The 15207-nt window shown below is 42.8% G+C and overlaps 1 protein-coding gene across 1 annotated transcript in view; it reads right to left on the reverse strand.

Moving 5' to 3' along the window:
* Positions 1 to 273: 273 nt before the first annotated feature.
* Positions 274 to 15207, reverse strand: part of TBC1D32 (TBC1 domain family member 32) — a 180305-nt gene continuing 165371 nt past the window's right edge. The window contains 2 exon segments of the mRNA XM_077812143.1: positions 274 to 393; positions 14542 to 14730. Coding sequence (XP_077668269.1) covers positions 274 to 393; positions 14542 to 14730 — 309 coding nt within the window.

The following is a 15207-nucleotide window of genomic DNA, read 5'->3' on the forward strand; positions in this document are numbered from 1 at the left end:
ACCCCTAAGTTAGCTAAGGGCAGATTTTCAAGCAATCTATCAAATAAAAATAAGGCAATACATTCAGTATGGCTGGAAAAATTATTTATTTTTCAGTTGATCCAGTTCAGATGATGTCCCCTTGAAAAACTTATATTCTGAAAACCTTTATTATTGATTTTAACGTATGTATATTTCCACAGCATGAATTTTTATGGAGACTGATGTAAAACAATCAGCATTCACTTTCAGAACTCATCTACAGCTTGAAGATGAAATGCTTGTTTGCTTGATCTATGTGCTCTGCATTCAAATGTTCCTCATGTCTCTCAACAGCAATGGCCTGTAGGTTGCCTCCAAGCTTTCCATGTATTCTAAATAATCACTCACTCGAAATCTATGGAGTGCTTCTTCCTGCACAAATACACACAACAAAATTATTAGCTATGAAAAAAGATGCAATATTACAGTGTAATGAATTTTAGACGTTTGAAGGTAGCCTATTTTACTTTTGCATGTCACTGCCTTGGTGTTTTATGGTGCAAACAGATACTTTATTACCTTTTGTTTAAAAGTGAAAAATCAGTGTGCTCATGTTCAGACAGCTCTTCCTAATTAGAAATTTGCTAACAAATGGCTTTTTCCAACTGAACCCATTTCTTCACTCTTAGCAGAGCATGCCATTTGATGATTTCAAGGAATACAAAATAAGCCTTAAATAGCAAATGACAGGTTACAAAAACAGTCTTTTCTCAAAGTGTATACAAGCTCTGGAAGCCCTAAGGTTGTTAATGTGCTAGGTATAATGAATAGGTTCCCAGTACGTTGATCCACTCTTTCTGCTAACAGCCAGCTAGGAGAATAGCACTCGTTATATATTTTAAAAACCAATTATGAACACTGATCTTCAAAATATGCTCTTTTAAAGCAGGCTAAGATACTTTTGCTTCATTGTCATTGTAAACAACGATGAACATTCTATAAAGCTCTGGATTTCATGTCCATATTTAACAGGGCAAAATAAGTCTGACCGCAAAAAAGACGATCAGGCTAAATCCTTCCATGGGACTGACAAGGTAGACAAGGGAGAAGGATCCTGGCAGATGTATCCTCTGCAAAAAGAAACCAAGAGTAGAGCTGGATTCAACAGGAAAACTAAGAAAAAACTCTCTGGTACACTTTGATACTCCTTTGAGCAGGAACAACCTGTGTGCTGACCATCTGCTGAGCAGTGTTACTGATAAAGCAGCATATGCTGTAACATATGGGCACATGGCTGGTGCATTAGCTGAGCACTCCCCTAACTAGTGGTCTACTGAGCTTAGAGTGACCAGATGTCCTAATTTTATAGGGACAGTCCTGATATTCAGGGTTTTGTCTTATATAGGCACTTATTACCTCCCAATCTCTGTCCTGATTTTTCACACTTGCTATCTGGTCACCCTAGCTGAGCTCATGGAGCACAATTTCCTACCATCCAAAAGTCTGCACATCCCTGTTTGAATGAGGGTCTGAGGATGTCCTTACCCTTTTCCTCTCCTCCTCACAAGTGCAAACAAGGGCACAATTTTGTCTTATTTTGGGGAATCTTTTTTGCATATCTGGAATGGGAGAGGATTGATTACACTAGGCACTGGAGGAAAAAGAGCCTGTTGTAGGAGGAGTTTAACTCCCTTTTTCAGGCAGCCAAGTCTGTATTGATTAAATGTGTGTATGCTCTATAATGTATGTCTAATAAAAATTAAATAAAATAATTGCATATGTTATTAATTATTCTAGCTAGTGTTTTTTTCAGCTACCTTTAAAACAGTCTGCAAAACTGTTCTGAGTTCCTCTGCATATTTTATGTAGGGGAGAATAAGAAGCCAAAGTATCTACTGACCATGTAGAAGAGAAAGAAGATGCTACTTCATGGCCATATTTGACTTCTGAAATAAAATGGTTCCTGAGTTAAACTCCTTTTACATTCCCAAGTAGGAACCCACCTTAGTTCCTTAAAAAGAAGAAAGAAAAGGTACCTGATATATTGCCTCTCCAGACCCACATTATAGAACCTCTTTGTTGCATGACAAGACCCATGAAACATCCTAAAGCAGTTTGACTGTTAGAGGATGCACACACATCAATACAAAGGACCAACATATTGGTAAAAGCTGACCAACTGTGATTACAAAAGGCCCCATCCCTGTAACCATTCCCAGTTCCCCTCTGCTTCATCTAAACTAGCTATAATACACCACAGATTCAGAGAAGGATGGAGAGTAAATGTGGATTTGCAGAGGCAGTGAGCTAGAGTACCCAGACCCTCATGTGATGGATGGAAATAGGAAAGGTACAAGGAGCTTTGCCCCAGCCCCCATGCAAGGGCCAGTGATAATCACAGACCTTGCACTTAAGGAAGCACCACAAGACCTGTTGATTCTAGTAATTCTGGGGCTGCAAGACACCTCAAAGAGAGAAGAGACATCGCCTTCCCCACCAACATGCTGGCCAGTGGATCAGCTAGACACAGATAAAGGAAAATGCTGTACTATCCTAAGGGAAAGTGCAGCATGCACAATCCCCAAGTGCTCCCTGGAGCTTTGGCCTGGATTGTGCTTCCCAAGACACAACCCCTCTCAAAGCTCTCAGCTTCATAATGCCCCCCCTGAATACAGCTGTGTAATTATACAATCTTCTGGAGAATTTCAGTTACTAAGTACACTTTGTTTCTTCCTGAAGAACTCCACTGTAGGAGGGTAGCAAACAGAAGCCATTCCCAGGGGGAGGGTTGGAGGAATGTTTAACTCAAGAAGGCTGCCTGCTCAAACAAACATCCAATTTAGCTTCAGAATCAGAGAACATTGCTGAATAAAAGTGTAAATTTAACTACAAATGGTGATTTGAAGCCTTACAAATCTCAGACATACAGCAGCAGCCAATAAAGTCAACATCTGTCACAAGTTACTATAAACCTGTATCTTAGCTTCTCAAGTTACTTCCTTGTCTAAATAGGGACAATAACCTCAGTATCTCAGATACCAATGTGTGATACATTCTTGGAAAACACTGATCTTCTAACAGAATGAACCTAATGTGGATATATTATGGAGATGAGCCTTGGAGGGGACTATTCCTCTGATAGAATGGACTCTAATTGGATCTATTTTAGGATTATGTATTGGAGCCCTTCCACATAATAATCTCTGTCTTTCTGGAATGAACCTCAGCTAGCTAGATCTCAATTTAAGCCTCTCTGTTGGCTAGACTCTTTTAGGGATGCTCCTACGTGACATCAAGTAGACAGAAAATGAAGTCTTATGTCCCAAGAGCCATAAACAGTAAATTGAACATTAGGGCCCATACCTGACAAATTTGTTCCCCATATGACTGGGGAAGATTTGGTAAGAAGATTCTTGCAAATGTGAAGAAACTGGAGTCCCTGAACCCTGGGAAGTAGGAGAGAGACTGATCAATATGAATGGCCTCGGTGTTCGGTTGCACCTAAAGAAGGGAAGATTTTCACAACAAAGGCTCTGATTTAACAGAGGTGGTCCTGGATGGATGAAGCAGAATCAGTGTCTTGGAGCTGAGCAGCTATGCTTTGTCTCTAGATCCGAAAGCATAAGTAGGAGCCAGAGAATCCTTCCATTTTGGTGAGTGTTAAATCAAAGGATTAGCCGGGACCTCTCAAGAAACCTTCCTTACCTCATTGACAACTCCACAAATGGTGACTAGGGTCTTTAAAGGCATCAGATGCAAAACTTCCTCCCATACCTAACATACACATTGGCACTCCACATTAAACAGTGGCTAAATCCCTCATAATCAATAAAACTGAATGTACTGAACCACCTCACATCCCTAAACCACACCTGCAAACAGAAATTTGAAGAAATTCCCTCTGTTTGCCTAGATTTAGAGCTCTTCTTGAAAATCACTATTTCATAGTGAAACAGAGTCTTGAGTACTACTTCTGTTTGAATAAAGAACTAGGTCTCTTTCGCTAATCTATTCATAGAGGTGGTAAGTATTTATGTTGGGACCTAGAACAGGTTAGTGGAAGACAAGGTTATTCACTTTGTGTAGTAACTGAGGTTCTTCAAGATGGTTGTCCCTGTGGGTGCTCCATTTTAAGTGTTTTGATGCCCTGTGCTTGTAATTGGAGATTTGTGGTAGCAATGCCTGGTTGGGCTGCGCACGTGCTGTAGCCACCTCGTGCCACTCCGAGCGGGTACATAGTGGTGCACAGCCGATCATCCCCATGTTCCCTCTCTACCTCAGATAATCGGCTTGAAATTCTGAAGTAGAGGGCAGGAGAGGGTAGTGGAGCACTCACAGGGACAACCATCTTGAAGAACCTCAGTTACTACACTAGATGAGTAACACTCTCTTGTTCTTTGAGGAGTGTCCCTGTGGGTGCTCCACTTTAGGTGACTGTGGAGCAGTGCCCCTCAGTGGAGGCGAGGGGCTTCAAAGTTGCACTGTTGATGGTGCATAACACAGTAATTCCAAAGTGAGCATCTGACACGGATTGTTGTTCTAAAGCATAGTGTTTAATGAAAGTATGGACTGATGCCCAGGTAGCTGCTCTGCAAATGTCAATGATAGGGATGTTATTGAAAAGGGCCACAGATGCTGCCATTTCTCTGGTGGAGTGTGTGCAAACTCCTGGAGGAGGTTGTAGATTATTGTTTTGGTAGCACAAATGGATACATCCTGATATCCATTCGGTTAGTCTCTGTTTTGAGATGGTTTGACCCATCGAGCAGTCTGTTATGGAAACAAATAGTCTAGGTGATTTTCTAAATGTTTTTATTCTTTCAGTGTAGAAAGCTAATGCTCTGAGAACATCCAATGTGTGGAGTGAGGCCTCCTTTCCATCCGTATGCGGCTTAGGAAAAAATACAGATAAGTAAATGGGTTGGTTTAAATGAAAGGGGGAGGTGATTTTATCTATAAGAATATTGTATAAGGTGGGTGTGCCATTAGGGCACCTAATTCTGCCACCCATCTGGTGGACGTGATGGCAATGAGGAAAGCCCCCTTCATGGATAAGTGCAACAAAGAGCAAGTTGCAAGGGGTTCAAGAGGCTTTCCCATGACTCCTCATAGAACAAGGCTGAGGTCCCACATGGGTGTAGCGTTTATCATTGTGGGATAAGTGTTTTCAATGCCTTTAAGGAAGTGTTTAATCATCGGTGAGTAAATATGGTGACCCCATCCACCTTTTTATGGAACGAAGTAATAACAGCCAAGTGTACTCTGATGGAGCTTGTGGATAGTTGGGGATTGGTCCTGCTTTGAGCAGGGGGTTGGACTAGATGACCTCCTGAGGTCCCTTCCAACCCTGATATTCTATGATTCTATGATAGTTTGCCATCTGATGCAAGTATGGGAACCATGCTTGTCTGGGCCATGTGGGCGCTATGAGAATGACCCCTGGATTTGTCCTGCTTGATCTAGTGAATGACTTATCTTAGGAGGGGGGTCAGAGGAAATGCATACATCAGTGGCGCCTCCCATTTTATGAGAAGAGCATTGCCTAGGGAGTGGTATCCCAATCCCACTCTGGAGCAATATTGTGGGCACTCGACATTCTGAGCTGTTTCAAATAGATTTATGGTGGGGAACCCCCATTGTTTTAATATGGATTTGAGAATTTCAGGATCCATCTATGACTCATGCATTTGTGAGAAATCCCTGCTTAGTACATCCACTGTTGTATTCTGACATCCCGCCAGATACGATGCCGATATCTCTATGTTGTTGGTGATGCACCATTTCCAAAGGTGTATCATCTCTGTACATAGGGAGTATGATCGTGCTCCCCCTTGGCAGTTTATATAAAACATGCATGCTATATTGTCCATGAAGATCTCGATTGTATTGTTCTTGACTAGAAGGAGAAAGTGATCACATGCATTTTGGACTGCCCTTACTGCCAATAAGTTTATGTGTAGGTTGGACTTCGCTGGGGACCTGCAGCCTTGGACTGTATTGTTGAGTAGATGTGCCCTCCAACCTATTAGGGAAGCGTCTGTCGTGATTGTCATGGTTGGAGTTCTTTATTGGAAAGGGACTCCTGAGCAGATGTTCTTTGGTTGTGTTCACCACGTTAATGAGTCTTTTACTCTGTGTGGCATTATGAGGCATCTGTTGAGAGAGTGTCTGTGTGGTATATACACTGTTCGAAGCCAGGCCTGCAAGCATCTCATGTGGAGTCTGGCATGCTTAACAACAAATGTTGTTGCCGACTTGTGCCCCAAGAGTTGTAAACATGTTCTGGCGGATGTTTGTGGGCTTTCCCTCACCACTGAAATTAGGTTGACGAGGGTGAGGAAGCGTTGTTGGGGTAGCGTTACTATTGCTGTTAGACAGTTGAGACAGGCTCCTATGAATTCAAACTTTTGGACAGGAACCAATGTGGACTTTTGCACATTTATTTGCAATCCTAGGTTTGTAAGTGTTATCGTGCTCTGTGTGGTGTTTATTGCTTCTTGCTGTGTTGGTGCCAGTATGAGGCAGTCGTCCAAGTATGGAAATATCATTACTCCATGTCTGCACAGGTGAGCTGCAATGACAGCAAGAACCTTTGGAAAAAAACCCTTGGGGCAGTGGATAGGCTGAAGGGTAGTACTCTATGGTGGAAATGAATCATAGAATATCAGGGTTGGAAGGGACCTCAGGAGGTCATCTAGTCCAACCCCCAACTAAATCATCCCAGCCAGGGCTTTGTCAAGCCTGACCTTAAAAACTTCCAAGGAAGGAGATTCCACCACCTCCCTAGGTAACGCATTCCAGTGTTTCACCACCCTCCTAGTCAAAATTTTTTTCCTAACATCCAACCTAAACCTCCCCTACTGCAACTTGAGACCATTACTCTTTGTTCTGTCATCTGCTACCACTGAGAACAGTCTAGAGCCTTCCTCTTTGGAACCCCCTTTCAGGTACTTGAAAGCAGTGATCAAATCCTACCTCATTCTTCTCTTCCACATACTAAACAATCCCAGTTCCCTCAGCCTCTCCTCATAAGCCATGTGTTCCAGTCCCCTAATAATTTTTGTTGCCCTCTGCTGGACTCTTTCCAATTTTTCCACATCCTTCTTGTAATGTGGGGCCCCAAACTGGACACAGTACTCCAGATGAGGCCTCACCAATGTCGAATAGAGGGGAATGATCACGTCCCTCGATCTGCTGGCAATGCCCCTACATATACATCCAAAAATGCCATTGGCCTTCTTGGCAACAAGGGCACACTGTTGACTCATATCCAGCTTCTTGTCCACTGTAACCCCTAGGTCCTTTTCTGCAGAACTGCTGCCTAGCCATTCAGTCCCTAGTCTGTAGTAGTGCATGGGATTCTTCCATCCTAAGTGCAGGACTCTGCACTTGTCTTTGTTGAACCTCATCAGATTTCTTTTGGCCCAATCCTCTAATTCGTCTATGGCCCTCTGTATCCTACCCCACCCTCCAGTGTATCTACCACTCCTCCCAGTTTAGTGTCATCTGAAAACTTGTTGAGGATGCAGTCCATGCCATCCTCCAGATCATTAATGAAGATATTGAAATGCTGTTTCCCTAGGGTGAATCTCAGGAATCTTTTGTGTGATGGGTGGATAGTAATATGAAAATAAGTATCCTGAAGGTCCAGGGCTGAGAGTCAATCTCCTTTCGCTAATGCTGGAATTATTGTGCTTAGAGTCACCATTTTGAAACATTGTGTTCTCATGAATTTGTTGAGTTTTTGTAAATCCAGGATGGGTCTCCACCTACCGGTCTTTTTCTGAGTTAGAAAGTAATGTGAATAAAAACCACTCCCCCTGTGTTGTAATAGTACAGGTTCCATGGCACCTAATCGTACCAGGTGATTTATTTGCTGTTGTAACAGGTATGTAGGAGAGGCAGTGGCGTATTAATGCCTAGGCCGACAAAGCCTAGGCCTAGGGTGGCAAATGTGCAGGGGTGGCAAATTTATAAAAGCAGCCAGAGGCTGCTTCCCTTGGCGCCAGTTCGTGCCCTCTGCTCCTGGCCCCGCCCCAACTCCACCCCTTCCGTGCCCCCTCCCTGCCCCTATGGTCCCCTTCCCCAAATCCCCGCTCTGGCCCAGCCCCACCTGCTCTCCTGAACGCGTCGTGTTCCCCCCTCTTCCTCCCTCCTTCATGAATTTCTTTCACGCACAAACGCTGGCAGGGAGTGGGGAGAAACAGGACCCGGCGGCACACTCAGGGGAGGAGGCGGAGGCGGAGTGGAGGTGAGCTGGGGCAGGGAGTTGCTGTGGGGGGGGCAATTATTTCAGGGCCAAGGGGCGACAAAATCATTAATACACCACTGGTGAGAGGGGACCCTGAAGAGGGATGAGGATGGGGGGTGGGTAGGTGGGATAGAAATAAAGGGGATAGAGTAGCCCTTCTGGATAATCTCTGAAACTCATTTGTCTGTCATGATGGCGTTCCAGACTGGGTAGTATGGTGACAGATGGTCTCCGAATGGGTGGGGGACTGTTTCTGGTTCCAGAGTCAAAGAGTGTGGAGGTTTCGTGCCCTCGACCACACCTTCAAAATAATCGTTTAGAGGTGGATTGTTGCGATGTCGAAGACTGATCTTGGTTCTGCTGACATCTGTTCTGTCTTTGTTTACGCTGTTGGTCACACTGTCTTTGGGACTAAGAATATGGCATAGACCAGAATCTCGGATTGTAAAACCTGCTCTGTTTCCTTTTGTTTGCAGGTATGTAAATGCCACGGGTTTTTCAGGTTGCCCTTGAGTCTTTAAGGGTGCGTAATGAAACATTGGTTTTGTCTGCAAGTAGTTTCTGCCCCTTGAAGTGTAAGTCCTCAACTGTTGCCTGGACCTCCCTTGGGAACCTGGAGAGGTGGAGCCCATGACCACAGATATCACAATGGATCATGCTGCTGTGTCTGCAGAGTCAAGGGAGGACTGGAGGGCAGTCCTGGTGATGAGAGACCCTTCAGAAATGTTTGCCTTGTATTGTTTTTTTGAAAATTTACCAGATGACAAAAAAGAAGTTGACATTTTGGCGAACAAATTGTGTGTATATTTGGCTAGCAGGGCAGCATAAATGGCTATGAGGAGCTGAAGTGTAGCTGAGGATTAAGCTTTCCACCTGAAAAGGTCTAGCCTTCTCCAGTCCTTATCATATGGGGTCATTCAAGACTGGTGTTGTTTCCCCCTTTGGTTGACCGCCTCTACTACTAAGGAGTTTGGTGTGGGGTATGTAAATAGGAACTCAGGAACTTTTGCTGGCATATAATATTTTTTTGGTCAGATCTTTTACATGAGGGTGGTACTGCAGTACGTGTCTGCCAGACTATTTTTGAAGGCTCCATGATTGCATCATTAATTGGCAGAGCTATCTTTGCTGATGGGGATGCCTGGAGTATGTCCGTGAGCTTGTGTTGGGCTTCTGTAGCTGAGCCAATGAAATGTCCAGAGATGCAGCAACCCTTATGAAGAGGTCATGAAAGGATTTGAAATCATCCCCCATGGTGTTTGTGGGGGGGGGTGGCATTATAGTTTTGTCCAGTGACAAAGATGAGAGGTGAGTAGGCAGCGAAGTGTCATGTTCAGCTGTGTCTTCAGGTTCCTCAGTGTCTTCGTCTTGTATTTCTGAGGGTGCTGGGACAGTTGGGGAAGGAGACCAGGATGTTCTGGACTTAGGCAGGCTAGGGGGGGTGTGGTTTTGAGCCCTACACATTTCCCATGGATCCCAGTAGGACCAGTAAGGTGGGAATGGTATGGGGGGCAGTGCCCATGGGTGACCATACCATCCTCGTCTATCTGCAAGTGTTTGGTGATGAGATGGTCTTGCCTTGCGTGAGGAGTTGTGAAGAGTATTTATTACTGCATCATCATCTTCTTCCTCATCACCAATCACCTGCAGATATACAGTGTGGTGGCTGAGCAGCAAGGAGTAGTCAGCTGGCTTACTGCCGATCTAGATGGGGTACCCTTGGTGTCAAGTAGAGGAGATTCAGGAATTAAGACCACTATCAGGTCCGCATGCCTCACAAATTGCTGTGGAACTGTGAGGCTTGGTGCCAGAGACGGTGTGGTGGACAGCCCGGAAGCATGAGCTGAAGCTGCAGGTGCCGAGGATTTAGAGCTGTGAGGCACAGATACAGCAGTTGCACCACTGTAATGCTCAGTGCTGAGATTTTCTTTAGCTCCATGGGTGCCAAGCTGGAAGATTTCACTTTAGTGTGTGAACCTCCATTATGGCTTGCTGGCAGAGGGTCTTTAGCTCTTTGAGAACTCTCAGTGCCGGAGGTTCCCAGTGCCTCGTGGTGCAGTGCTCTCGGTGCCATCAGTACTGGGGCAGATTTTTCAACTGGAGATTGCTTCCTTTTAGGCGATTCTTGATGTGGGGATGTCTACAACTGCTTTTTGATAGCCCTTCTAGGAGCAGGCTCCTTGGTAGCCATTGTTGAAGTGGAGCCCCTGTCAGAGGCTGCCGCTGGTGACCATTGGCCAGGGGTGTCCTGAACTCAGGCTGGCCTGAGGGATTTCTCCATCATGAGGTGCTTCAGTTGAAGATCCCTGGCTTTTCTTGTCCTAGCTGTCAGTTTTCTGCAGTATGGGCACTTTTGAGTAACGTGTGTCTCACCAAGGCAGCGGACACACTGAGCACGATCGTCAGAGACCAGTACGGAGAGTCTGCAAGTCAGGCAGCATTTAAAGCCAGGTGAGCTGGGCATGCCTGAGAGTCGGTCTCTTAGAGAGAAAAAACAAGGGTAAACCCTGTTTGAGACTAAGACTGTATACCTGCGAGAGAGGCAGGAGTAGATAGGGAAAGTAAAGGAATTTTTTTTTTAATTTTAAAGAAATTAGAGTAATGCAAGGGGATAGGGGAACTAAGTACAACTAAGCTAACACTATCACTATGAACTAGCTACTATAAATCTTATCTGAGGTAAGAAAGGGTGCTGCTGATTGCTCCGACTCAAGCCAATGGAGGTGAATGGTTGGCTGTGCACCACTATGTGACCATTCAGAGCGGCACGAGACGGCAGAGCGGCCCAACTGGGCACTGCTACCACAAATCTCCTATTGCAAGCACAGTGCATCAAGGCACCTAATGTGGAGCACCCCCAGAGAAACTCCTTGAAGAAGAACCCAGAGTTTTTTCCTTTCTTTTCAGTGATTGATATATTGGCATCTGATGTCTCCAGCTTTTTAATATAGAATGTTGAACAAATAAGGCCTCCTCCAAAAGGATAAAGTCTGTCTCTCTTGCTTCTTGCCCGCACCACTTCCCTCAGCTCCCATTGGCCGGGAACGGTGAACCGCGGGCACTGGGAGCTGCGGGCAGCCATGCCTGCGGACGGTCGTTGTAAACAAACTGTCTGGATGGTCGATGTAAACAAATTGTCTCACGGACCACCAGTGGATTACCCTGACAGGCTGCGTGTGGCTCGTGGGCCACAGGTTGCCTACCACTGATCTACTCTATTATTTTTTTAATTCAAGTTCAGCAATTTTATGGACTGTCAATAGGGTTAATTAGGTTTAATACCCATAATGCTGTTGGTCAATTACTAGTTTTCTTGAAATTTACAAGTCCAGGTTTGAGTTTTAACTTCTCAGTGCAGGGATTATTCACTTACTGTACTGAAACAGCACTCATAAAATGGAAGTCTAAAAGTTTCTGTATGCATAGTAATTGCAAAAGGAGTTGAATATACATTTTCCCATTTCTTTAGATGTGCTACATCTCCTCCATTTCTTATTAATAGGAGTCATTTGATATGTATAGAATCCCCAACCCTCTCTATCTATCATATACAAAGATATGGTATAGTGCTTGATGGTTGTATATTTTCTTTTTTTACCCGCTGCCACTTATATTTTCTAAAGGAAAGGATCATGATTTGTCAGCAAAAAATAATTTATCTTGCTTATAACTACCACTGTCTTTCCATACTGGCCTACCTTACTATTCCAGTTAAAAAAAAATCCTTTAAAATATGAGGACAGTTTCATTTGCACACAAAAAAGAAGCTACAGACAAGCATTACATTCAGCACCTGATAATATTAGCCCTTACTCTTAAAATTCTCTAAATAGTCACATGTACCCTTTCAGGGTTCAAGAATCTTTTCCATTATACATTAAAAAAATAGGAGCTAAAATGTGAAAGAGAGAATTTTTTAAAGAACCTTAGTCCGATGATTTGTCCCTCCTCTAAAACCCTAACCACTTTCTTTATGTCTGTAAATAATAAGATGCACTGTTCCTGACAAAAGATTTATTTTTTCTTTTGCTGCTCTCTTCCTCCTTTGTTGTCTTGGCATCTCCTTTTCTTTTCTCTTACCTTCATCCCTTTGACTCTCCCTCAAAGCACTTACAATCATACTCCCCTCCAAACACAAATCAGCACTGGATACCCAGTGCGGCATGCGGGTGGCACTTCTAGTGTATAATATAAGAGAATCTCCATTTTATGAACACCAGTACTACAAATGATAAGTTATATGAACCATTTTTCCTGATTAAAAAAAATTATATAACAAAGGTGATGTTGATGATGAACAAGTCAACATCCTTTCACATTCTAATGCCTTTAGTACACTCAAAATGCCTTGCCGTGGTTTGAAAAACAAGAAAGCAATTACTCCTGACAGAATTCCAGAATTCATATAGCCCCCACTTTTCTGTGCCCCCTGCACAGAAAAATGAAAAAAAAAAAAAAAATCTGCCAGCAATACCTGGTTTTTCTGAGGTACCTCAACGGAAGCTAAAATTGTAAGGGAAAAGATTGTTCCTGAAGCTATTCAAAGTCAACCTATTTTTTGTTGACCTCCAAGTGTTTTGACTTTCAATGACACAACTTTCATTTGTTTAGGAAATGCTAAATAGTTATTGTGGCTTTTTTCTGTTTTGTAGTTTAAATAAATTACCCAAACAACTGAAACTGGTGTGAGTCTATTGCATTATTTTGACAAATAAAATATGCAGAATTTTGAACTTTGTTATGCAGAATTTTGAATTTTTTGGAGCAGAATCCCCCCAGGAGTAAGCAATACAGTACATCATACTGAAACTTATGTATCATACCTACTGTAATATTGTAAGACCCCTACAGTATAAGCGAATGACAAGTGAAAAAAGGGTCATATTGTGAAGCTACCAAAGAAAGGAGACTTCAGGAAGGGGTAAAAACTGGAGAAGCATTCAACTGCTGTCTATTCCAACTAATGTATTTAAAGGTATTATTCTATGCAGAATAAAGAAAGTGGTAGGGTCACAGTTTCAACAACAGGTATTGTTCAAACAAGAGAAATAATGTACAGATCAAATAGCAACCCTATGTGTCATCACAGAACTGTTGATCAAATGGCATTTACCACTTCATATTGATTTTATAGATTTCCAAAAAGCCATACAGAGGATAAAACTCTTTTATGGAAGTTGCTGTGCCATTATGGAAATTTCCCTTGGAAATATGTGAACATCATTCAGAGCTTTTATGAAAATATGACGTGCCAAGAAATACATAGCAGCAAACTGATTAAATCATTCAGGTGTCAGTCAAGACTGTTTTATGTCACCTATGATCTTTTTTACTGATAGGGGATTGGGTAATGAGAAAGACTACAGGGTCAGATAATGGACTGCCACACAAGTTAACAGGACCTTGACTTTGCAAATGACATCAACTTGCTATACCATACCAACAGAGACATGAAAGCTCAAACGTATGATTGCCAGGCCTCTGCACAGATAGTAAGGTTGAAAAATCAACACCAAGAAAACTAAAACCATGAGAATCAACACACAACATGAAACACCAACAGAAATTTCCGAGATGGACAAAGAAGAAGTCTGCTATTTCAAATATCTTGGTAACACTGTAAGTACAATGGGTGGAACAGATGAAGACTTTAAAACCAGAAGAGTAAAAGCTAGACATGCGTTTGTAACTCTAAAGCCAATCTGGAGAAACAGAAATCTTTCCCTCCAAACTAAACTTTGAATATATAACACCACTGTACAGTTGGGCTTACTATGTGGCACTGAAACTTGGAGACTTATTATGAGCACATTATTTAAATTCCATGTTTTCATTAACAGCTGCCTTAGACAAATCCTCAGTATCAGGTGGCTAGAAAGAAAGTCACAAACAAACAACTCTGGAGAATGATGAAACAGAAACCAATAGGAAAGGAAATTACATTAAAAAAATGAGATGGCTAGGACATAGATGGAGGAAAGACCTGAATAACACAGCAGTAGAGGCCTTGGACTGCAATTCCCAGGGGAAGAGGCAATGAGGTAGACGAAGGATAACATGAAAATACACAAAAGAAGCAGAACTGAAAGCTATCAGAATGACATGGGAACAAGCTAAGAATGCAGCAGGAGATCAGCAAAGATAGTAGGCGGGTGAAGGCCCTTTGTTCCTCATGGAAAACAGACATGAGAGAGAGGGGGAGAGAGAGGAATGGGAGGAAAATAAAACCAATACTGGAAATTCAGTTGTTTGGCAAAATAGCATCTCTTTTCAGTCTGGAAAGTGTAGCTTTCCTCTAATCTGGTAATCTAAAGAAAAAAAACCATTACTTTGAGAAAAACCTGTAGATCTTGGGTCTGTGTGTGCTGCAGAATATCGTGCTGAAGATGTTTGAACACAGATATACACATATAGATCTGATAATCAGGACCAAGGAAAATACATGTAGCAATGTAGTGACAGATCTCGCTCCAGTCCAAGTAATTCCAGAAACACTGAGCTAGCCACTGTTGACAAATCTAGGGAAATATAAAAACAAATTCAATTTCCTACAGTATTTCACTGATAAATTAATAACTTTTCTATACCACAAACCTCTTTTCAACACCAAGACCATCCTATGCCCCCTTCTCATCCAGACAGGATCTAGCTAGAACCCCTACCCAACCCATAGGTTGGTGGTCATGACTAACAGGCAGAGAACCCCGGCTTAATATATGCATTTAAAATGGATACACTATGTAGCTGGTATATTGAATAAAAAATATTATTTACCATAGTAACTGTGGTTCTTGAAGAGAGGCCTGTGTAGATCCCCACTCTTAAGAAAAGTGTGCCTCTAGTGCACAAACCCAAAAGTTTGTAGCAAGCAGTGTTGGTCTTAAATTCTTCCCTTGTACTGGGATGTAAGAGCATAAGAGGTGTGGCTCCCAATGCCCTTTAGTCATTCCCATGTATTCAAGACTCCCTCACCTGAGGCTCTAAAGAAGGTACAC

Source organism: Eretmochelys imbricata, chromosome 3 (genome assembly GCF_965152235.1).
Source record: "Eretmochelys imbricata isolate rEreImb1 chromosome 3, rEreImb1.hap1, whole genome shotgun sequence".
NCBI classification, from domain to species: Eukaryota; Metazoa; Chordata; order Testudines; family Cheloniidae; genus Eretmochelys; species Eretmochelys imbricata.